Source organism: Carlito syrichta, unplaced genomic scaffold (assembly GCF_000164805.1).
Source record: "Carlito syrichta isolate Samal-C Ts95f unplaced genomic scaffold, Tarsius_syrichta-2.0.1 Scaffold301884, whole genome shotgun sequence".
NCBI lineage: Eukaryota > Metazoa > Chordata > Mammalia > Primates > Tarsiidae > Carlito > Carlito syrichta.
This window is the reverse complement of record NW_007245980.1, coordinates 151,526-177,747: the sequence shown is the minus strand read 5'-3', so window position 1 is coordinate 177,747 and position 26,222 is coordinate 151,526. Positions and strand designations below refer to the sequence as shown.

At 42.7% G+C, this 26,222-nt stretch overlaps 1 protein-coding gene across 1 annotated transcript in view; it reads right to left on the bottom strand.

Annotated features, from left to right (window-relative positions):
* Positions 1–26,222, bottom strand: part of MARCH4 (membrane associated ring-CH-type finger 4) — a 116,984-nt gene that overhangs the window by 55,091 nt on the left and 35,671 nt on the right. Inside the window, exon 4 of the mRNA XM_008055556.2 lies at positions 13,939–13,946. Coding sequence (XP_008053747.1) covers positions 13,939–13,946 — 8 coding nt within the window. The remainder of the gene's footprint in view (positions 1–13,938; positions 13,947–26,222) is intronic.

Sequence of the window (26,222 nt, the reverse complement as noted above, 5' to 3'; positions counted from 1 at the left end):
AGAGTAAGACTCCAACTCAAAAAAAAAAAAAAAAAGAAAGAAAGAAATGTGGCCAGTGGAGGATGAGGGACCAAAGGAAACAAGTTCTCCCTCACTGGCCTGATGCCTCCCAGCCCCTACCCTGCCAGCCCAGCTGATCCCCCACTCAGCCCAGCCAACCCTCCCCCTCCAGACGTACCCCTGGTATTCCACCCGCCTGGTATTCCACAAAGCATCCTTTCCATGTAACTCAGAGCTTGGATGGCGTCAGGAGATTGTGTTCCAAGTGTGGCCGCCTCTTCATGGTGACTGTGCAATTCTGGACCTTGAGAGGCCTGAGATGTGTAGACTGTCCTGCAGATTAAATCACAGGCCCCCAAAAGAGGCCCACCTGGATTTCCCCATTATCTCCCACCCCAGGAGTTCACCCGGAATAAATATGTCTGGCCCTAGTTACCATGCTTTGTCTTCTTGTCAACTATTCTTAGTTTCAACTACAGATTTGCCTCTAGAATTTAACCACTGGGCATACCCTGCTCTATTCTGGAAGCTCTTGTTGCAGTAATATAGCTCTGATTTCAATTAGGGGAAGAGAATTCTATTTTTATTTCACAGACCAAGTTTTGGCCTCTTGTCCACACTATCCTGCGACCTCCGGCATGTTGTCCGTAAAGAATATCATGTAATCCCAGGCAGGTCATCCAACCCCTCTGAACCTCTCAGTGCTCTTTTCTGGAAATCGGAGCTAGTAATTAAACCTTGTTCAACTTGAGCACAGTCATTAAAAGCCTCATGCTTTGAGCTAGACTTTCTGGGTTCAAATCCCAGTTCTGTCACAGATTCGCTATGCAAGTTTTTCTGTACATGCCACTGAAGCTCTCGGTTCCTCATTGTCCTTACTGGCAAAATGAATAGCACCTAGCTCACGTGGTCATGGTGAGGATTACAAGAGTTAATATGTGGACAGCACTTGGCACATGGTAGGTAATATATAAACACGACCTAATAGTATTAATACTCTGGCTCATGTGATTGCTGAAAAGACCACAGAAGACTGGAAGTGAGCCATGGATGCCACACGGCACAGACAGTGTTGCTGGAAGTCCTAGGGAAATCGACTGGCCCACGCCCGTCAGGATGGGAGTCACTAGTCTTTGAGTTCTCCAGGACCTCGGTCTGGATTCCACTCTGTTACGGTTAGGCGATCTTGAACAAGTTCCCTACCTGAGGATTTTGCCGTCTGCCTGGTGGAGTTGATTGTGAATATTAAATGAGTAGGTGACCTGTCTGGTACACAGTAGGAACTGGGTTCATGTCAGCTCTCCGTCCAAACACATGGCCCTGCTGTGGTGTAAAAAAGGCCTGTTTGAGTTGTTAGATGGAGTCTCACCCCTTAAGGGTATGGTTTACAGACTAAGGTGGGACCTGAGGGATGATCATGGGCCAGTTCAGGATGTGTGCCAGGCAGGTGCAGGTGACACTTATGTTAGAATGGGCTGCTCTGTCAGAGACATCACGGGGCCTCATTATGTGACCTGCCAATGCCTGCCTTGCTGAGTGCAAGGCATTTAGTGCTGGTTCCAGGGAAGGATGCTTATAAGCAATTAATAATGATTACTAATAAGCCGAATAAGTCATCGTTGGGGCTTAGAGATAGTACCATTCCGCAGCAGAAATGGGTCAGGAATGAGAAGGAGAAGACAAATGATGGTGTGGCTCTATGAGCCAATGCCAAGAGTGTACTGAGGCAACCCCAAGGAGTTTGACCTTCAAGGTACCTGGGGTCTGTCCTGGGGTCTCTGCAGGGGTGACCCAAGGCCCTGAGCACTCCACCTCCACTCCAGACTTCACTCGACTAGTGAAGATGAGACTTTATTTTAGTCTTCTTGATAGTTTGGGAGTCCATGAATTTCACTGGAAAACAACGTTCTTAAAACTATTTATAAGGGAGGGATCCGCAGCCATAGGACACTGCCGGTGTGGGGGTGGGTGGGTGGAGCGGGCTCGTAACAACATAAAGGGTGCCTGATCCTAAACCAGGGCAAGTGAGGACCAGATAGAGGCCCAGACTTCACCTGCACATACATTACTTAAGTACCTAATTCTGACTTGTACTCCACATCTTTAGAATACAGTAAACAAAACAAAAATACCTATTCATTAGTTAAACACAATTAGGAACAATTGTGTTTAATTTTTGTGAGATGCCGATTTTATCTTAACCCCCACTTTGGGTTTTTCTGTTATACAGGAGGGAATTTAAAAGTATGCAAACGCAGAAAATAATAACAAGGCTCCCTGATATTTCCATATTATGTTCCAGTACGCACTATGCTGTGGATCACACTCCTTATTTGATTCTCACAATAGCCCAGTAAGCTATTCAGGATGGAGGCTATTCTCCACCTGCACATGAGGGCATGGACTTAGGGACTCTCAAAGTTTTCTAGGAAGATGAAAACTTGTTTGGGAACAGGCCTCCATCAGGCTCTGGATGGTGACAACATTAAGCATGCTAGTCAAAGAGCCAGCCATTTCCAGGTACTTATTTTTGCCAGGTCCTGCACAGAGAACTTTAGTTCTCTCTCTCTTGGTTCTCACAACCACCTTGTTAGGCAGGTAACATTGCGGGTAAATCGAGGCTCTGTATCATCCAGTGACTTGCTCAAGGCCACACAGTTAAGAACGCACGCATTTAACTTGATTATAATCATGAGGAAACAATTAAATCCAAACTGACGGACCCTCCACAAAACCACTGCCCCCGAATGCTTCACTCTTCAAAAATGCCAATGATCCTAACGGTAGGCAAAGAAAAAAAAAAATCAGCTGAAGGACATTACAGGCACATTCAGGAATATTTGAGCATAAATGTTATATTAGCTCTTAGCATCTATCAGTGTGAAGTTTCTTGAGTCTGATCATTGTATTTTGCTTATATAAGAGAATAAACTTGTTCTTAGACGTATAAAGACGTGTTTAAGGCAAAGTATCATGAAGTCTGCAACTTACTCTCAAATTAAGGAAGAAATTCAGATAGATAAATATAGATAGGAATGCATATATATATGTACACAGACATATGTATATACACATAGAGAGAGACAGACAAAGAGACATGGAGAGTGTGAGACAGACAACACACAATGTGACAAAATGACGAATCTGAGGTGAAGGGCCTATGGGTATTCATTGCACTAGTCTTTCAATGTGTCTATGTGTTTAAATGTTTTTTTTTTCCTATTTTTTTTAAATTATAAAGATGTGGGGTACAATTCAGGGTTAGGTATACAAAAGTTCATTATGCAAGTACCCCTGTTGATGAGGTGTGCCCCTCCCTCCCCTAGCAGTTTCCCTCAACTACCAATCCCACCCTCCCTCCCCTGACAGTTTCCTACTACTGCCAGTCCCTTTCTTATAGTATTATAATTGTTCGAGGTCCGCTTATGAGTGACAACATATGGTATTCTGTTCTTTGTTTCTGTGATAGATCACTGGGTATGATTGACTCTACATCCATCCAAGTTGCTGTGAAGTCCATATTAAATGTTTTTAAAACGAAAAGTTGGGGAAAATATGTCTTTAAAAAAAAAAAAAAAGACAGGCGCACAGAGGTCTATCCTGGACAGAGGCCTTTCTCCATAGATCATTTGTGAAATTCTATTTCCTAAATCGCCAACCCATCTCCAGAAACAGACTGCACAGAGAGCTCTACAGTGTGCCTGGTGTCTGCTGAGATGGGGCTTGTAAACCAGGCCTGCACTCTGCTTCCTGAACCCTGAGTGTGGTCCTCCCACTATCCCGCGTGCTTCCCGGGAAGAGATCTTGCAGGCTGACAGAGGAGCCCAGACTATGACGTTCACATGCTGCCCAGACAGTTATCTATCATTCATAGCACATTAACCCAAGCTAAAAATAGAAAGCCACTCGGCATAGCCAGCTGCTAATCCTCCAGGGGCTGCTCTTGATTTGGTTCCAATTATACAACCTATTTGGCAACTCCTGTCTCCCTGTTCTCAAGTTTTCCTATCCCCTTCGGAGAGGGACGCGGACATTCAACCTAGTCATGGTTTTCATGTTTGCCCCTTGTGAATGGCAGAGGCAAAGCACCAGAAGAGGGAAGAGAATGATGCTCATGGTCAAAATGAAGGCTTGGGATGATTTAGATTTCCATCTTGTCTTCGGATCCATCTTTGACCCCCTCACCCTCAGTCCTCTCTAAGCATACAAAATGTAGAGTTGATTCGAATGGCAGCATATCTTCACAAAGCATCTGGTTCTGAAGATCCCATGGCACTTTACAGATGGTTTGTGGAAAACCTAATTAATCCTCTCAGTGTGTCTTTGAGGGAGGAGGTTTTGATCTAAATCTACCCTGAAAACAGAATGGAGTAAGATGCGTAGAAATTGTAACAGGAGAAACTCAAGCTAGAAGAGGTAGAGTTACCAGATGGTATAGACGTGAAATAGATTACAATGGGAGCCAGCATATCTCTTTTTCCACAGTATTTTTTTACCACAGGCAAGATCTCCCTATAGTGGACATAGGACACTGACATTACCATATCCTGCTCAACCCACATGGTCCATGAGAGGCTAACTCAGCCCCATCATACCAAGGTTCCAAGTGTGTACGGGTGACCCAGCCTAGCTAATCAGAGAGCTCCTACCCTGGGGCACAATGATTGATTTGAAGAATGGGTTCAGCCACAGTATGGCCTATTATAGAAGCATTACGAATAATGTTTCCATGGATTATTTAACAACGTCGGTTATGTTCCTGAGTTTAATAAATTACAGAATGTGATTCTAAATTTTATTATTAAATTACATTTATATTTTTATAGGAAAAAGATTATAAGAGCAGTGATAAGGTATTGACAGGGCTTATCTCTAGGTGGTATGATTATAGATTATACTTGGCTTTCTTCTTAGTATTTTCTGAATTCTTTATAATCCAATATATTAACTTTTTTGTTGTTGATTTGGGGCCTCACTCTGTCACCCAGGCTAAAGTGCAGTGGCATGATCACAGCTCACTGCAGCTTCAACCTCCTGGGTTTAGGCAATCCTTCTGCCTCAGCCTCCCAAGAAGCTGGGACTACAGGTGCGCACTACCACACCCAGCTAATTTTTTCTATTTCTGTAGAGACAAGATCTCACTTTGTTGCCCAGGTTGGTCTCAAACTCCTGGACTCAAGTAATCCTCCCACCTTGGCCTCCCAAAGTGCTGGACTACAGGCATGAGCCCCTATGCCCAACCCCTTTTTATTAAACAAAACAAAAACCTCTCCCCTCTTCTCCCCTTCCATAGCTTGGTGATGTTAATGTGGTTCTGGACTATCCTCACTGAAGTATGGAATTCAGGAGAGGGGAGTGAGAGGCCTCCCATATGTCACCTGACCCAAACCATCTAAGGAGGGGTCGCCAAAATTTTACTTAGGCTTTATTGGAAAACACTATCTTAGTCGGAGCTGAGTTCGTGTGCTGTAAGTACAACATAAACTCAGAGACTGTCTTGCTTCCACATAAAGAGGCCTGTCTCTTGATGTAGCCAGACTCAGCTACACAAACCATGGGATGGAAATAGAAACAGAGCCCTTGGCTCTAACCATGCTGCCACCCGTTCCATTCAGCTTCCCTGGTTTCTGGCTAATTCATTTTCTTTTTTGCATGATATAGCTCCAGTTGGCTCTCTGTCACGTGCAACCAAAAGAGCTCTAGCTGATAAAGTTCCATCTCCCTGATCCCAAAGCCCCATCCCATCCACAAACACCCACCACCTGCCTGGAATAGCTTTGGGGCCTTCCTACTTGAAAACGGAGGAACTGGCAGGAAGAGGGGAAATGACAAAGTGTTACCTCCAGGATTCTCCTCCCTACTTTACGATGGGCCGAGCACAGAACCATTGGCCTAGAAAAGACCTTCAAGGACATCTACCCCATCTGTTACCCCGGGGGTCTATCCACTCAAACAGAGCCAATCTCCTCTCAGTTTTTCCACCAAGTGGTCACCCAGCCTTGGCCCAGTGATGAATATCCCTCTTCACTTAGGCTCCCTTTTCATTGTGAGGCAGTTCCAATCATTATACAGTTCTTTCTTATACTAAATCAAAATCTAGTTGTTTGTCATTTCCAGCCATTTGTCCTATCTTCTGGGGTGACACCGAGGAAGTTCACTCTCTGCTTCATGATAACCTTCAAGAGGTTCTGGACTATGCGAGCAGCCAGTCTGGCTTCTTGGTTCTGCCTGTGTGTTCCAGCTACTCTTCATGCCACATAGCTTTAGGTTCTCCGTCACAGTCACCTTTGATTACCGACTTCTGGAGGTATATGCCCCTGAGGGCTTCATCCTGCACGTGACACAAGCGTTAGATGGACAAGACAGACATATGGGAGGCCTCTCACTCCCCTTTCCTGAATTCCATACTTCATTGAGGATAGTCCAGAACCCCATTAACATCACCAAGCTATGGAAGGGGAGAAGAGGGGAGAGGTTTTTGTTTTGTTTAATAGAAAGGGGTCGGGCATAGGGGCTCATGCCTGTAGTCCAGCACTTTGGGAGGCCAAGGCAGGAGGATTACTTGAGTCCAGGAGTTTGAGACCAACCTGGGCAACAAAGTGAGATCTTGTCTCTACAGAAATAGAAAAAATTAGCTGGGTGTGGTAGTGTGCACCTGTAGTCCCAGCTTCTTGGGAGGCTGAGGCAGAAGGATTGCCTAAACCCAGGAGGTTGAAGCTGCAGTGAGCTGTGATCATGCCACTGCACTTTAGCCTGGGTGACAGAGTGAGGCCCCAAATCAACAACAAAAAAGTTAATATATTGGATTATAAAGAATTCAGAAAATACTAAGAAGAAAGCCAAGTGTAATCTATAATCAAACCACCTAGTGATAAGCCCTGTTATACCTTATCGCTGCTCTTATAATCTTTTTCCTATAAAAATATAAATGTAATTTAATAACAAAATTTAGAATCACATTCTGTAATTTATTAGACTCAGGAACATAACCGACGTTGTTAAATAATCCATGGAAACATTATTGGTAATGCTTCCATAATAGATCATACTGTGGCTGGACCCTGACTTTTAAAATCATGTCTTTATTATCAAATACTTAAGTTTTCTCATATTTTCGCTTTAATAAACAACCACTTTTTGAGCATTTTTAGTAAAGATGTTTAGAAGTAAGATTAGGAGTCAGTGGGGGAAGAACTTTTGTAAGGTTCTTGCATCTTCTTAGCAAATTCCAGTCCAGAAGCATCATGGCCATTGAATCTCCGTCCATAGTGTATGAACCACTTGTCATGTCACATTCTGCTCAGTATTAAATATTATAATTTCTTATATTGTAATGAATCTATTAGGAGGAAATGGTATCTAATTGCTGTTTTAAGTTGTATCCATTGATTATTTGTAAGGTTGAATTTTTTTAGGCTTTACAAAACAATTTTTTAATGGAATAAAATTGGTTCCTCGGATGACTTCCATTATTTTTAGAGGTAAATGGCACCTAATTTCTCTTTTAAGTTGCATTCCTTTGATTACAAGTACAGTTGAACATTTTTAGGCTCATTAAAACAGTTTTAAATGGAATCAAATAGATACTTCTCTGACTTCTTCCATTACCTTATTCCTAGCGTGTTACTTTCATAAATTGGAAAAAAAAATCACTGATATTCAATTTTAAAGACTGAAAGTTATGGTCTCCCTTTGCCTGAATGTAAAGCTTCCATAGCTGCCTCCTGGGTCTGTTTTGAGGGAGCCAGTGACCTGTGGCATAGGGTGGCACTTGAAACTTTAAAACCGCATGTAAGCAAGAGTCACCATCTTCCTCTGTCTGTCTCTGACAACTCTCCATCTCTTTCATCCTTGCTCACAACTGGGAGACATGATCCCTAGAGAAGAAAATGGTGCAAAGAAATCCAGTTTCTCGGGGTTGCGGAGGGAGCAGAGATTTTTCAGGGCTTCCAAAGGCTGATGTGAATATTGTATGAAACACATCAAAGAGAGCGGACTCCCCTGCCATTTAAATGATTTAAATCAGCCAGTAAATACCATTAATTAAGGATCCACTCTAGGCTAACCCCTGAAATAAGCATTATGGGAAGCACTTAGGGCTAAGGCAATAATGGAGAAAGGGAAGTCATGGCAGAGAGAGGAGACAATGGAACTATGGATCAGCAATAACACAAGTCATTGATTCTATCCCCCTCCTGCATCCTGAGTCTCTCATTTCTTGGTGCTGCAGATTATAAGAATATAATCTTAGCCTCCATGGTAGTTGTGTGTCATAATCACGAAGTACTATTTGAAAAAAACTTAGAGCTCTAATTCACACGTTATACTTAAATAAACTCTAGATGGATTTAACATTCAATGACTTAACCAACGTCTTTTGTGAATCTTCTATACACAAGATGCTGGCTGAGGTACTTGAAAGGCAAAACGGAATTTCTGCCCTCCATGGAGTTTACAGTCTAGCTGGGGATGCAGCTATTGCGTAAGTAGACACACAAACTATGTAACTACAATTCCTGATAAAAGTTCTGAAGGAAGAAAAGATAGGATGTTAAGAGAAAGACCACCAGGGTTGGGGAATCCTTCTTTAGGTTAACTAACCAGAAAAAAACTTCTCTAAGGAAATTGGTATTTAATCTGAGACTTGAGGAATGAGAACGCAGCCCCAATTTAAGAGGAGAGGAAAGTCATTCTAGGCAGGGGGGACAGTGGTCAGAAGACCATGAGAGTTGAGAGAGTGAGAAAGAAAACACAGAAAAATATTTTTAACCATGGGGTAGAGAAGTCCTTTCTAAATGTGATTCTGAAAAAAAAAAACTAGAACCACAGAAGACAGACAACACGAGAATTTTTTACTTCTTCATGGCAGAAACCACACAGACAACGTGAAAGACAAAAGGTGAGGTAGGTAAAATAGTTATAACTTGGATGACAATAAATTTTTATCCTTACTATACAGAAAGTACTTAAAACTAAATATCAAGAAAATTTATCACTCTCAAAGAGGGAAAAAGGCTAAGTGAATTTACAAAACAAGAAACAGAAAAAAACTTCTTAACGCTAATAAAGAAATAAACATTAAAACAACTGTGAGACGTCTTTTTGTGGTTGTTGCTCCTGACATTTGTAAAGATTTAAAAGAATGGTAATTTCCAGAATCAAAGAAAGTGTGGAGAAGTGGGTACTCTTACTCCCTACTGGTAGGAATGTACGTTGATATAACCTTTCTAGAAGATAGATAGCAAAAACTGAAAAAAAAAGTATACTTTTCAACTCACCAAGTCCGTTGCAAGGAATGTGTCATAAGGAAGTACTCTCAGTTCTGCAGAAATATTTAACTATGAAGATGTTTGCTACAGTATAGTCTATCATGATTAAAAATCAGAGACAGCCTCAGGAGGTTATATTCATCTGATGGGAGACAGTGAAATCATTAAGAAGAATTTTGTTGAAGTGATATTTTATTGACATGGAAATGTGTATAAGAGGTGAGTTTAAAAATGCAGCTTACTAAAGAGTACTTTCAATAGGAATGTATTTTGTTTTAAAATATTGTACATATGAATAAAAGTGTTCTTAAAATGTTAGCAATGATTATCTTCTAAGGGATGGAATTACATTTAATTTTTGCTTTCTCCCTGGTATCTTTACATGTTTTATGACCCTTTTAGAATGAGCATACATTACTTTTTATGCTAAGAAAAAAATAAAGCTGTTTTCATATTGAGATGGTTACAAGTGAGTCATCCCGGTCCCCTCAGGACAGAAGAGACTGGGAGACGCTCCTGTCTGTTCCGCTTCCCGGGAGCAGGACTGTGTGATCAGCTTCACGGAGCCTTCCTGAGCAGGGCTAAGCCCCAAGGAGGTAATATCCTCCTCCAAAGCCTTATCTGTCCCGGGTTTAGACACAGTCACTGTCCAAATAAGACCCCCCCCCCGCCCCCGCCGCCAATGTTTTCTCTTTTCCTGGGCAACAAAGTCCTTTGCGTGCTCTGATTCATTGCCCGGTTGGAGGCCGAGTCACCGCAGCCTCAGACGCAGGTGTCTGGGGTGTCGCAGCACGACACCGCGCCTCTGGAATAAGGGCAGTCCTTCCGCCTTCGAGGCTGTGAAATGTCAGGCGTGATTAGAAAGGTCCCTCGTCCTGACAGCTCTCTGTGTTTCCCGGAGAGCTGCCTTCCTGCTGGGAACATTCTTAATTGTGCCTCCTGCGGTAGGGTCCCTGCCTGCCTGCTTGCTTTCTTATGTAACAGAGGCCCCATCTTCCTCCTGGTCCTTCCCAAACATGGAAAAGAATGCCAACAATTGCAAAATCTAGCAAAAAAAAAACCCCAAAAAACAAAAAAACCAGGGAAGCTCTCTGTTTTGAGAGAGAGAGAGAGATGAAAGGGGAATTTCTAGAAAGGGGTGCTGCTTGGAAGTAGAAGGAAACTTCAGCCTTGGAGAAAAGAAATATGCACACAGTCCTGTGGAGTGTGTGCCCAGGGAGGTGGGCAGCGTCGGAAGAATAGAGGTGAGAAGAACAGACACACTTGCACATCCCAAAATCATACCAGAGGAGCAAGGCGCTAAGAGTAGTGCGTCAAGCGACTAAGCACAAACTCTCAAGATTGAGGCGGAAGTTCTCAAATCACCACGTGCTCCCACGCCACCCCCCAGAAATGTCTGCAGGTCAGAGGTGCTGTCCGAAACCTGTGTTTCTAAAAAAAGCACCCGGGATGATTCAGAAGCGGGTGATCCGTGCATCCCATTTTGAGAAACCCATTCTAAGGGACGAGGACAGACTAGTTGCTGGGCATATCAGAGGAATCAAAGGGGAGTTCCGGACGCTTTGCTTAACAGAGGCGACTCAAACCATCTCAGGAGGTTGAGGGTGACCAGGAGGTGATGGGAGAGGAGGACCACCTGAAGGAAGGGAAGGGATGAGGGCTCGCCAGCTATCAAGCTTCTTCAGTCCAAGGTAGCCCGTAAGAGGCTTCTGAGCCTACCGAGTACAAGCCTGATGTAAGTGTACCCCCAAAGCTATCATCTTTAACTGGAGTCTTTATAGAGAACTTCAATAATACTTGGCTGGACAATTTTGGTAGGCAGTGTTATTTTCTTACTTTCATGGATGTTTCTAGGGTAATGGGAAAAATGTTTTTGGCGTATTTAGTTTTTAGCATCTTTTGTCAGGTACATGCAGAAGGCAGGTTGGGCTCTAAAATATTAAATCCAAAGTCTGTGGTCACTAAAGCCCCTCTCCTCCCATTGTGGGTGCCCGTGTGCAACATCGGCTTCCTACTCCTTTCAGGGCAAACTATTTCTACTCTTCTTCATAAACAGAGCAGAGAAAGGATATGACCAGGTGATGTGATGTTGGGCAGGATATGAACGGAAGCGTCAACGATGGACACACTGACTGTCCAGAGAATTCCGCAATTCCAGGGCAGTTTGTGCTGATGGAAGGCAAGAGAAAGATCTCAGCCATTGCACCAGCTGTCTGACACCACTGAGGAAGTAAAGGGAGTACACGTTAAGATTACAAAGAAAAAGAAGGATTCTGCCAAGCAAATGTGACCAGCCCTTCCCAGCTGATCTTCCATACAAGCCGCAGAAATAATCATGTGTTTACTGCTCCCTGGGAGAATCTTCCCTTGCAGCAGGGTGCTTGATTCCAGTCATCCACAGAAAGCTGAGTGGCCTCCATGTCTTTACTCTCAAGGTTTTGCAAGTTAGTGCTTCTCTCTCTGAGGTTTCCTCTGCTCAGCACAGTCATCTCTAAATGAATGCCATCCCAAGGGAAGCAGGCAGTTCCTCGCCGCATCCATTGAGCAAAACGCAAAGGACGGGTAGCTGAAGCAGAAAGCATCCTTCATCGGGCAGACGAGTGCCTCTCCTGAACCAGCCACTGCCCTAGAGGACAGGGATGAAGCCGTGAACAAGACAGATAAAGCCCTTCCTCTCAGACGATGCATTCCGGTGGGAGGCGATGGGTTTTATCAAACAAGTCTGTTAAAAAATACATATGGCAAGGGCTCATAGGTGATTTGAAGAGAATTTCATCTGCATAGAGGGATGGTGAGCAATAGAAGGTACCAGAAGGGGTCAGGGAAAGCCTCTCTAAGGAGATGAAATTTCAGCAGCGACTGGAAGGAAGTGAGGGAGTGAGCCGTGCGAATATCAGAGGGAAGATTGTTCTGGAGAGAGGAATACTAGATCACAGGTCCTGAGGTAGAAGCAGGCTGGTGTGAGCAAGGAACCGTCTGAGGCTGCCAAGAATGAGGAGGATAATGGGAAATGAACTCAGAAAGGTAGCCAGGAGCTCCACTGCTCAGGGCCTTGTGGTCCTGATTAGTTAACAGAAAGCACCTACAGCTTAAGAGATTTTCCTCCCCAAAACTTGAATAATATGACTAAGTAAAATCATCAAAGCTACTTCATTAGAGATGTTCATTCACTCATTCATTCATTTTTATTTTATTTATTTGACTCAGAGTCTCTCTCTGTCATCCAGGCAGGAGGGCAGTGGCATGATCACCGCTCACCGCAGCCTCCGTCTCCTGGGCTCAGGTGATCCTTCTGCCTCAGCCTCCTGGGTAGCTAGGGCTACAGGTGCACACCACCATACCTGGCTAATTTTTGGACTTTTTTTTTGTAGAAATGAAAAGTTAGTTTGCCCAGGTTGGTCTCGAACTCCTGGCCTCAAGCTATCCTCCCGCCTCAGCCTCTCAAAGTGCTGAGATTACAGGCATGAGCCACTGTGTCTGGCTGGGATTTTTAAAAAGATGTTAAAAAAAAAAGGGCCACGCCAACATGAAAGAAGTCTATGTTGGGAGGTGAGATTATGGAATTTATTTCCTTTCTTCTTCTTTCAAAAATTAACTTGTGGTTGCCAACAATGCTTCTGGAATAGAAGTATCTTTAACTTAAAATACATTTATGACCACAGGGGCGAGGGGAGTGTTTCTGTATCCGCAGTGTTTAGAGTTGTACCCAGGGCACGGCAGACACTCGTAAATGCTCAAGGACTCAATGCGACGAGCCTCTTGAGATGGATCACACGTTCTTCCTGGAGTAAGAAAATAAGAGACCTTCCCGGCCCCACTGGAAGCAGGCCAGTAGAGTCCTAGCGTCTTCCTCATGCTTAGAGTTCTGCAGTTTTCAAATTTATCCAAGCCCTGTAGGACTTGATTATTAGAGAAACACTATGGTTTTGGTTAAAGAGACTACAGACCTTTTATTGGTCTCTCGGGAACACACAATAAGCCTCCTCCATAACTTCAGGCTACTGAGCTTTCTGCTGAAACTGGTCATGAGAGAATCAGAAGTGGATGAGAAGACCTCCACTACAGGCTGGGACTTAAGTCCCCAGCCATCACACTGCCTCCTTCCCCAAGACTGAGAGGCCAACCCTCCCAGGTTCACTCCTCTCAGAGTAAAGGAATTCATACCCCCGGTTGCTTGGCCTAACCTCATAAGCAGCACTTGCCGTTGTCATCTAGAAAGCCACACTGTTCACCAGAGCCCTTGCTTGCTGCCTGGCTGGTCCTGGACATGCTCCTCTGATCTAGAAGTCTCCACGAGCTTATGCGCTACATTAACAATCGGTGCCTTGGTTATAAGTTTTTCTTCCTCTCCCCAGTGCGCTGGGTGGTGTCAGAGAGGATGAAAAATCTTCTAAAGAACTAGGACCATCATATGACACAGAAATATATTCAGGGAACACAAAGGACTCACTATCAAATGAAAACTCAAATTATATCAGCTGCGAAAATATTCTTCCTTCCATATTTTCTGAGAAATGAATAAAAAAAGGAAGATGCCATGTATTAACTCTTTCTGGTGCAGTTCCTCCGAGTATTTTATTCTCTACCTTTCTTATGAGAATCTAATTTAGTTAATAATAAAGACTTCTACTGATTGTACACTTACTAGGCATCAGGTTCTCTGACAGACATTTCACACTGCTTAACTCATATAATCCTGTGAGGAAGATATTATTGCTCCCCGTTTTATAGACTGAAGTAACCGAGGCTGAGACATTTAAGCATTTGCTTAAAATCACAGTCAGCAAGTGGATAACCCAGGTTTAAAACCTAGGTCCACTTGATTTCAAAGCCCATGTAGAGGTCACCACAGTATACAGCCTCTCAGGGCACATAAGGGTAGACAGCAGTAGCTTCTTTTCTTTAAGAAAGATTTTGGACAGATTTTCTGAAGTTGGGGAGGAGTGAAAAGCAATCATAATGGTGGAATATCAGAGACATAATACACAGTTCGAAACTAGAATGCTGGGGAGAGATAAGAAGTTTATTTAGCCTAGGATATTGGCTTCCTACTGGATGTAAGAAGGCTTCAATTCCTCAATCAAAATTTTAAGTCTTTTCACTTTCTGGACTAATAACTTCCCATCCATCCATTCATTCATTCAAGCAAACATTTAACTAAATACCTATCAAGTGCCAGATAGCTAGGGAAGCAATGGAAAATACAAATAAGACGGCCCTCGCTTTCATGAAGCTTAGGCTTTTGTGGCATATAGATATATACAAAATTGAAATATGTCTTTCAATAATACCCAAAGTAAATATGCAACTGCAATTGTGGTAAGTCCAATGCAAGAGAGAAATGTGGTGCTATAAGACATGTAAGAGGGAACTGGTCTGTCCTTGAAGAAGTGATGCTTAATTCAAGATATAAATGATAGCTAGAAACGAAGTTGGCAAAGAGGGGAGGGAAAACGTTAACAGAAATATCCAGCCATTCCCATCCTCTCTCCTCCTCAGCCTGACATAGCAGAAACCAGAATCCCTGAAATGGAGATAGGCAAGGTAGGCGATGGCTCCTTCAGGTCTCATTTCTCCCAAGCAAATGTGGCCCTGGGAACACTGGGAGTTTTATTCAGTGAGGAGAAAGAAGAGTCAAAGTGACTGGCGATACAAAATGAGAATAGGGACATCGATACTCTGATGTGTCAGTCTCCAGGACTCCTTGGTGATACTGCTAATGAGGCAGGACCGCCACTGTCCCATACACTGTTATCTATATGAGTTAGAAAAAGACACCCATTCCTCCAGGAAGAACCAGCCGTGGACATCTAGCTTGATGAGGAGAGCACGGGCTCAATTTCTGCCCCAGTGAGTAGCTTTCTCAACGCAGACCAGCTACTCTAGTCTAGTGAACAAATGGAACAGCCATATATGGTGGATGAATAGACCTCTGTTTTACAAGTCTCGGTGACTGAGATGGCTGTGAAGTGAGAACTAGACTGATCACAAGCCTCATGCACATCAATGACTTAGGGGTGTGTGTGTGTGTGTGTGTGTGTGTGTGTGTGTGTGTGTGTGTCCTGGTGAATAAATGGGACTTTCCAAAGATGTCTAGATAAGTCCAAGGTGATAATAGGAATGAGAATCAGCAAAGCCAGCATTTCCTGAAGTCTGTTTAGCAGGACCAACTTGTTACCAGATGACAAGGAAAAAAGCAAGAAGTGACATCAAGCCATCAGGACAGAAGAAAACTAAAATCAGGTGATTGGCCTACTGGTAACGAGGTTCCTGGAATAATCAGCGAATCTGAAGGCTAGCTTGGGATTCCCTGGAGTCTGGTCCAATCCTGGTTTAGTGCAAAGGTTCTTAACTTGGGATTCATTAGTGACCTTCAGGAAAATCTCTGCACCTCCAGAAGTGGGAGGATTATTTTGCATAAATCCTTTGTCTGTAGGAGAGTTCTCAGCAGTCATCAGACTCCCAGATCTCAGCTGGGCTTGGTGGCTCAGCCTGTCATCTCGCACCTTTGGGAAGCTGAGGTGAGTGGATTGCCTGAGCCCGCAGGTTCGAGACCCGCCTGGGCAGCGAGACCTCATCTCTACAATTAATCAAAAAATCAGCCAGGCGAGGTAGCGCATGCCTGTAATTCCGGCTACTCGGAAGGCTGAGGCAGAAGGATCGCCGGAGCCCAGCAGGTCGAGGCTGCGGTGGCCGGGAGCGGCCACTGCACTCCAGTCTGGGTGACACAGTGAGACTCCAACTCAAAAAAAAAAAAAAAAAAAGAAATGGTCTCAAGATACACAAACAACCTGGCTGGGTGGGTCAGAGTGTATTCTATTGAAGCCAAAAACATCTTGTCATGAGATGTTTTGTCAGAAAACAAAACTTGTTACTATTAAGGCAAAGGAAGCTGCAATTTCCCCTGGAAAGGAAACACCAATGTCTCAGAAGATCCTTTTCCCTCGAATATGGAGTTTGATCACCCAACCCATAACAAACCAATGGTAATAGGTTTTCGGAATAAGCGTACCTAATAGTGAATAAACGAAGTGTGTTCGTCAATAGATGTTCAAACTGATACTCCTGTAAAGTTATATTTACATTATCCCTTCATCCTCAAGCTTACAATGATTAATTTCCCTCTTCTCTGCAATCAACCAAATGAGTGGGTGAGAATCTGGGCCCTGGAGTCCTGCAGTCTTGAAATTCAAGATTTGGCTTTTCCAGCTACCAGTTGGAGAAATTAATATATATATATTTTTAATCGCCCTGAACTTCTGTCTCAACACCTGGTAAAATGGGGATTGTAATAGTATCTACCTTACTTAAAAGGTACTGTGAGGATAAAATAATCCAACTAGCATGTAAGCTTGTCTGGCACATGTCTGGCACAAAATAAGTGCCTGATACAGGTTAGAATAATAATTTACTCCCTGTCTCCTTTAGAAATTTTGTTTTTACTTTTTAAAAATGGAGGTTTTGGCCGGGCTCAGTGGCTCAGCCAGTAATCCCAGTGCTTTGGGAGGCCGAGGCAAGTGAATTGCCTGAGCCCGCGGGTTTGAGACCAGCCCCAGCAACTTGGCGAAACCTCGTCTCTACAATAAAAAAAAAATTAGCCGGGTGTAGGAGTGCGCGCCTGTAGTTCCAACTACTTGGAAGGCTAAGGCAGAAGGATCGCTGGTGCCCAGTGGGTTGACGCTGGGATGGCCATGAGCATGCGTGCCACTGCACTCCAGTATGGGCGACGGAATGAGACTCCAACTCAAAAAAAACAAAAACAAAATACAAAAAAATGGAGGTATTATTGACATACAGTGAAATTCAGAGATTTTTAAGTGGACGGTTAGGGAAGTTTTGACAAATCCATGCCTCTTTTTAATAAAAGTCTTCAAAAAAATTTATTTTATTTTCTAAATATTGAATTATATTACAATATAGAATCTACCTATCCGGGCTCGGTGGCTCAGCCTGTAATCCCACACTTTAGGAGGCTGAGGTGAGTGGATTGCCTGAGCCTGCGGGTTCGAGACCTCATCTCTACAATAAATCAAAAAATCAGCCGGGCGTGGTAGCGCACACCTGTAATTCCAGCTCCTTGGAAGGCTGAGGCGGAAGGATCGCCGGAGCCCAGCAGGTCGAGGCTGCGGTGACCGGGAGCGGCCACTGCACTCCAGTCTGGGCGACAGAGTGAGACTCCAACTCAAAAACAAACAAACAAACAAAATATATAGGATCTACCTATGCAAAATGTTCATCCCCCTCCTTCTGGCATACAGATTCTAAAATCGCTCCTTCCCATATCCAGCCCAATATTGAAACCTAGAGGAAACTTGGTGCAGCCATTTTGTCCTTCCCCTGCATCCTGGAGAGGCTGTGGATAAATTGGTTCTATTTTTTTTTTTCATGATAAATACATTCAATTTTATCTGTCAATTTCTTTTATAATCAATATTTTTTATTATGATATTGTGGGGTACAGTTAAGGGTTAGGTATACAAATACGTTTCGTTCAGGCACCCTTGTTGATAAGAGGTGTTTCCCCGTCCCCAGACAGATATTTACTACCGTTAATCCCATCTCCCTCCCCCTAAATAGGTTCTATTTTCAGGTCTCCAGGGAAAGCGTTTCTACAACCTCTCTCAGTCACCGGTTTTAGCGCTTAGCAACACTAAACACTAGAAAGCTCTGTTCCTATGTGTCTCTGGCTTTTAAATGAGTAATAACAACTAATATTGATATCGTGCTTTAGCAAGGGTCACAAACCGAGATAAAGCAGGCAGAGCGGAGTCAACCTGGGCACCTGGGCGAGTGTCTATGTGTCAGTCCTGAGAACAGTGAGGTCTGACCCAACTGAGATTTGTGCCCAGGCTGAGGGCAAGCTCCATTAAGCTCCAGGCTATGAGTCTGCAGGTGTAAAGCCAGGACTCCAGTCGCCAGATCTTCAGATTTTTTTTCCCCCCAGGGAGAAAGGCAGAAATCTGTATTTTTATGTGAAATAGACTTTTTTCACATTGGCGTGGCTGAAATAAAAAGAACACTTTCTGTCGTTCAGTAAAACATGGCTACTGCCTGTATGTCGCCCATGGGTAAGTTTTCAGTCCCTGCTGTAGTTTACACGGTGTTTTCACAACTATTATCTCACTTAATCTAGAATATACCTGTAACACAGGCAAGGCAAGTAGGGGTACAAACCTGATCTTAAGAGATGAAGAAACTGAGGCTCAGAAGGATTAACTGAAGTGTTCAAGCTGCACAGCTGACAGAATGCAGGCCCTGTGGTTCTGTTTGACTGTGGTTTGTGCTACCTCCCAGCTTTGCCCTCTGGGGGCCCTCAGAGCCCTTGTTCACTTCCCAGTAAATGAGGATGTTACTCACAGTTTATCAGCTGTGTGTGGAAAATACTGGAAGAAATGACAAGCAACTCAGAGAGTAAATATGCCAATAAATACAACAGGCTATCAACTGCACAAACAAGAACAGGGACATCTTATGGGGTTAAATATTTGCGGAATTTGAATCTATGATAAAAATGAAAACAGCCAGAGGTGGTTGACAGATTTGAAATTTTTTTTTTTTTTTTTGAGTTGGAGTCTCACTCTGTTGTCCAGGCTGGAGTGCAGTGGTACACTCACGGCCACCACAGCCTCGACCTGCTGGGCCCAGGTGATCCTTCCGCCTCAGCCTTCCAGGTAGCTGGAACTACAAGCACGCACCACCAAGCCTGGCTAATTTTTTTTATTTATTGTAGAGATGAGGTCTCGCCAAGTTGCCCAGGCTGGTCTCGAAACCCCTGGGCTTAGACAATGCTCTCACCTCAGCCTCCCAAAGTGCTGGGATTACCGCACCCGGCCTCCAGATTTAAACCTTCTAAGGCCTTTGAATTGTCTCAGAAATGGGAAAAGTAACAACTTAGATGATAGTAAGCAAAGGTAGCCACTAGAAGAATAAAAGAATGTAGAAGTAAAAAGCTAATATAGGAAAAAAATACTGAATTAATACAATAGCAGGCAAGAAAGGAGAGGGAAAAAAACATAAAGCGGGTAGGAAAAATTGTTTAAAAAACAGAAAGAATGTAAATATAAACCCAACAGTATCAGTAATTATATTAAGTATAAATAGACTATTTCAATTAAAACATAAATATGGCCAGACTAGATTTAAAAAAATCAAAACCTGGCCAAGTGTGGTGGCTGGCATCTGTAATCTCATCACTTTGGGAGGTCAAGGCAGGAGGACTGCTTGAAGCCAAGAGTTTGAAACCATACTGGGCAACATATGAGACCCTGTCTCTACAAAAAATTATCCGGGTGTGATGGTGTGTGCCTGTAGTCCCAGCTGCTTCAGAGACTGAGGCAGAAGGATCACTTGAGCCCAAGAGGTTAAGGCAGAGATGACCTGAGGTTGTGCCACTGCACTCCAGCCTGGGCAACAGAGTAAGACCCTGACTCAAAAAAAAAAAAAAAAAAAATCAGAACTCAATACATGTTCCTTAAATATGAGGACACAAAAGATTGAAAAATAAAATACAAATAGATATGCCTTGTAAACACTAACCAGAAGAAAACTGTCACTCTACTGATATCAAAGTAGATTTACAGTCTGAAGTATTACTAGATATATAGAATGATAGTATGATCATTTTTCATTGATAATGATTTTATAATGATCATATGGTCAATCTATCAAGGAAATATAACAATTCATAATTTACATATAACTTTCATATAATTAAAAGTATATAAAACAAAAAGTAACAGAACTAGGCCAGGTGACGTAGTTCACACTTGTAATCACAGCACTTTGGGAGGCAGAGGTGAGAGAAAGGACAATCTTTTTCATAAATGGTGCTGGGAAAACTGGGTAACTATAAGCAGAGGAAAGAAACTAGACCCCTATCTCTTACCAGGTTCAAGACCAGCCTGGATAATTTGGCGAGATCTCCTCTCTACAACTAAAAAAAAAAAAAAAAAAAGCTGGGTATGGTGGCTCAAGCCTGTCATCCCAGCACTTTGGGAGGCCGAGGTGAGGGGATTGCCTGAGCTCACGGGTTCAAGAACAGCCTGGACAACTTGGCAAGACCTCATCTCTACAATAAATAAAAAACTTAGCCAGGCGTGGTAGCATGCGACTGTAGTTCCTGCTACTTGGAAGGCTGGGGCGGAAGGATCGCCTGAGCCCAGCAGGTCAACATTGGGGTGGCCGTAAGCATGCCACTGCACTCCAGCCTGGGCAACAGAGTGAGACTCCAACTCAAATTAAAAAAAAAAAATTAGCTGGGCATGGTGGCACACACCTGTAGTTCCAGCTACTGGGAAGGCTGAGGTGGAAGGATCACCTGAGTGCATTAGGTCAAGCCTGTGATAACCATGAGTGTGTCACTGCACTGCAGCCTGGGCAACAGAGTGAGACACCAACTCAAAAAAAATAAATACATAAAAAATTTACAGAACTAAAAGGAGAAACAGACAAAGCCACAATCACAGAAGGAAATTTGAACACATCTCTCTTGATAACTGATAAAATAATCAAACAAAAAAATTAGTAAGGACGTGAAAGATTTGAAAAACCAACTTGACCTACACAAAATACTGTTCATAATGATAAGATATACATTCTTTTCAAGTACACGTGAAATATTTCCCAAATTTGAACATATATTGTGCCAAAAAGTAAGTTCTAAGAAAACTCCAAGAACTGAAATCACTCCAAATTTTCTCTGACCATGTCAAATTAACAACAAAAAAATGAGAATATCACCAAATATTTAGAGATTAAAGATTATACTTCTAAATAATGAGTCAGCTGGGCTCGGTGGCTCAGCGTATAATCCCAGCACTTTGGGAGGCCGAGGTGAGTGAATTACTTGAGCCGGTAGGTTCGAGATCAGCCTGGGCAACTTGGCAAGAACTCGTCTCTACAATAAATCAAAAATTAGCCAGGCGTGGCAGGGCGCACCTGTAGTTCCGGCTACTTGGAAGGTTGAGGTGTAAGAATCACCTGAACCCAGCAGGTAGACGCTGGGGTGGCCTTGAGTGTGTCACTACACTCCAGCCTGGGCGACAGAGTGAGACTCCATCTCAAAACTAAATAAATAAATAAATAAATAAGAGTCAAAGAAGAAATCACAGTGCAAATTTCTGTCTTTAATAACAAAACTATGCCATATCAAAATGTGTGATACAATTAAAACTTTACCAATATCTATATACATTTATATTGGAAAGGAAGAAAGGCCGAAAATCAAGAATTTAAGTATTCATTGAATAATTTTTTAAAAGAACAGCAAATTAAACCCAAAGTAAGTAGAAGGAAGGGAATCGTAAAAATAAGATCAGAAATTAATAAAATAGAAAACCAACGCACATTAGTGAAAATCAACAGAGCCAAAAGTTGAGTCTTTGAAAAGACTAATAAAATGAATCATCTCAAGCAAGGTTCATCAAGACAAAAAGCACAAAAGCACAAATTGCCTATATTAGAAATTAAATTCACCACAGACCTTTCAAACACAAAAAGTTAATAGAATATTATAAATCCTTAAGCCAAAAATATTGGAAACTTTAGAAAAATGGGCACATTTCTAGAAAAGCACAATTTATAAAGCCAATACAAAAGAGATAAAAATCCAAATATATTTATATCCTCTAAGTAAATTAAATCTGTAATTAAAAATCTTCACACAGCCTGGCTCGGTGGCTCAGCCTGTAATCCCGCACCTTGGGAGGCTGAGGTGAGTGGACTGCCTGAGGCCGCTAGTTCGAGACCCGCCTGGGCAACTTGGCAAGACCTCATCTCTACAATAAATCAAAAATTAGCTGGGCGTGGTAGCGCACGCCTGTAATTCCGGCTACTCAGAAGGCTGAGGCAGAAGGATCGCCGGAGCCCAGCAGGTCGAGGCTGCGGTGGCCGTGAGCAGTGTGCCACCGCACTCCAGTCTGGGCGACAGAGTGAGACTCCGACTCAAAAAAAAAAAAAAAAAAATCTTCACACAAAGAAAACTCTAGGCTCAAATGGCTTCACTGGTGAATTCTCCCAAATATTTAAGAACAAATATTATCAGTCAGATTAATTAGGCAAGAGAAAGAAATAAAGGGCATCCAAATTGGAACGCAAGAAGTTAAATTAGCATTGTTCACAAATGACACAATCTTATATCCAGAAATACCTGAAGACTCCACCAAAAAAACTGTTAAAACTGATAAACAAATTCAGTAAATTTGTAGGACACAAAATCAACATACAAAAATTAGTAGCATTTATATACACCAACAATGAACAATCTGAGAAAGAAATCCCACTTACAATAGTTTCAAAAAATATAAAATACCTAAGAATGTATGTAACCAAGCAAGAGAATGATCTATACAAGAAAAACTGTAAAACTCTTATAAAAGAAATAAAAGAGGACACACACACACAAAAAGAAAAGATATTCCATGCCCATGGATTGGAAGAATTAATATCACTAAAATGGCAATATTACCCAAAGCAATTTACATTTATAATGCAATTCCTATCAAAATACCAATGACATTCTTCATTCTTACACTACATAGAAAAGCCAATTCTAGATGGATTAAATGTGAAAGAAAAAAGTCTATAACACTTTTAAAAGAAAACAAAGGAGAATGTTTTCATGATCTTTGGGATAGCAAAATTTTCTTGCACAGTGCATAAATAACATTAACTATATAGGGAAAAAACTGGTAAAAGTAAGACCTTTAGTTCATCCAAAATACACACACACACATACACACATTTTAGAGACAAAGTCTCACTCTGTCACCCAGACAATATCTTGGTCTGTCACCCAGACTGGAGTACAGTAACATGATCATAGCTCACTGTAACCACAAACTCCTGGGCTCAAGCAATCCTCAGCCTACCAAGTAGCTGGGACTACAGGCACACACCACCATGCCTGGCTTGGTTCATCCAAAGATTTAATTTAGAAGAGTAAAAGGGCAAGCCGCAGAACAGAAGATATTTGCAAATTATACATAATAATCCAAAACATTTAAAGAACTCTTAAAAAGAAAGAGACAGACAATTCTGTAAAAGAAAATGAGCAAAAGGCTTGAACAGGTACTTCATAAAAGAAGATGGTCAAAGAGTCAAACAATTTATGGGAAAGCACTCGGCTTCAATAGTCATCAAAAAAATGAATTTTAAACCACAGATACCAGGTCTCTCCATTAGACTGGTTAAAATTAGAATGATAGAAAACACCAAGTGTTGCAGAAGCTATGGTGCATCTTCATTGCTGGTGGGAGTGCAAACTGCACAGCAAATATGGAAACCTGTTTGGTGGGCTCCACCAAAGTCGAACACGCATACCCCAAGTCCCAACAATTGCTGGGTACATGAATCATAAAATCAATTTCTTGCCTGCTCCTGCTTTACTCATGTCTCTGCTCTAAAATAATTTCTTTCGGCCCCATTTCTCTAAAATCTTCCAGGCTGGGTGTGGTGGCTCAAACCTGTAATTCCAGTCCCTCAGGAGGCCAAGGTGAGGGGATTTCCTGAGCCCATGGGTTTGAGAACAGCCTGGGCAACTTGGCGAGACCTCATCTCTACAAAAAAATCAAAAACCTAGCCGAGCCTGGTAGCGCACGCCTGTAGTTCCGGCTACTTGGAAGGCTGAGGCGAAAAGATCACCTGAGCCCAGCAGGTCAACACTGGGGTGGCCGTGAGTGAGCCTGGGCAACGGAGCCTCAACTCAAAAGAGAGGAAAAAGATCCTCCAAGTTTCTTCTCACCTCTTCTGTCTCAGATTTGTGATGAAAGCTTCCATTCTCTTATATGCAGCAGCCCTCTGAGAGACACCTTCCCTAAGACATGTCTCAACACCCTTAGGAGAAGACCACAGTCTGGAACCACTCTCACCTATCATTTGGGGAATGAAGTTTTTGGAACATGGTGTCAAAGCAATCATTGTGTCACGTGCCTAAAGCTTGACCTGAAACAGCTTAGCTGAAGTAATTTGTTTTTTTGAGATAGGGTCTGGCCCAAGTAGGAGTGCAGTGGTGCCGTCATAGCTCACTGCAACCTCAGACTCCTGGGCTTAAGTGATCCTCCTGCTTTGGCTTCCCAAAGTGCAGCGACTATAGATGTGAGCCATTGTAACCAGGCTAATTTTTTTTTTTTAAACAGTAACATCAAATGTTATTGGCTTGGTAGGTAGAATAGAATATAGTCTCCCAAAGACACCCATATTCTAAAGCATGGGAATCTGTGAATATATTACATTCTATAGCAAAAGGGAATTAAGGTCACTAAACAGCTGGTCTTGGGAAGACTGTTCTAGATGGGTCTGATCTAATAACATGGCCCTTGAAGGTGGAAGGAGGTGGGAGAGTGGACCAGAAAGAGGAGATGTGAGAAAGACTGATGGTTGTTGCTGGCTCTGAAGTTGGAGGAAGTGGATCGTAAGCCAAGGAATGCGGTGGCCTCTAGAAGCTAGGACTGGCCCTTCTCCATCCACAGCCAGCAAGAAAACAAGGACTTCCTCCTCCGATCACAAGGAATTCGATTCTGTCAACAATCTGAATGAGCAGAAAATGAATTTCCTCTAGGGCCTCCAGAAAGGGACATAGAGGGTCAATATCTTGACTCCAGGCCGGTGACACCACATCCAGACTTTGAAACCGCAGAAACGTAAGAAAATAAATTGGTGCTGCTTAAAGCTGCTTCATTTGTAGCAATTTGGGACAGCAGCAGTAGAAAACTAAGTTGGCAAGGATCCAAGGAAATAGGACATTCATAATAAAGATGATGAGTTATTGGGAAAGAATTCACCAAAACATCAGTTTTCCAGATAGCCAGTTAGTGGAATAGGTCAGCAAATGTACCAAATTTGCAACAAGAACACTGAAAGTAACCTGTAGATTCTGGATAACTGTGAGGACTTAATGGAACCTTTAGAACTACTCCCACTGCTCAAATGGTTGTATGCTACTTCCAGTAATCATGTATGATTTATATGTTGTAAAAATAAAACAAAATAAATGATAATACCAACTTAGTAGTGATATGCAGAAAATCTTTATAGTGCACAATTCAGGACAAAATTGGTCAAAACATGTTTTTTTGTTTGTTTGTTTATTTTTATTTTTGAGTAGGAATCTCACTCTGTCGCCCAGGCTGGAGCACAGTGGCACACTCATGGCCACCTCAGCCTCAACCTACTAGGCTCAGGTGATCCTCCCGCCTCAGCCTTCCAAGTAGCTGGAACCACAGGCATGCACCACCAGGCCCAGCTAATTTTTTAAAAATTTTGTTGTAGAGATGAGGTCTCACCAAATTGCCCAGGCTGGTCTTGAACCCCTGAACTCAGGCAATCCTCTTGTCTCGGCCTCCCAAAGTGCTGGGATTACAGGCATGAGCCACCGTGCCCGGCAAAACATTCTCTTTAAAGGTGTCAGTGACTCCGGGCTCGGTGGCTCAGCCTGTAATCCTGTGCCTTTGGGAGGCTGAGGTGAGTGGATTGCCTGAGCCCGCGGGTTCCAGACCCTCTTGGGCAGCGAGACCTCATCTCTGCAATAAATCAAAAAATCAGCCAGGCATGGTAGCGCATGCCTGTAATTCCGGCTACTCGGAAGGCTGAGGCGGAAGGATCGCCGGAGCCCATCAGGTCGAGGCTGCGGTGGCCGGGAGCGGCCACTGCACTCCACTGGGCGACAGAGTGAGACTCCAACTCAACAAAAAAAAAAATTTTTTTTACAAAACTTTTAGAGTCATTCCAGTACTTTTTCCAATAAATCCAAGTATTATTAAATTTATTGTTTTAATGAATTATGGTAAGCTTTAATTTCTGAAAAATGACTTCCCTTTCTCTTACCATCTATCCATTAATCTAAACATACATACAAACATTTTTAACAGCTTTATCAAGGTATAATCCCCAGGCCTAAAAATTATACATGCTTAATATATGCTACCAAAAATGATCAATAAAAGCACAGTAATACAT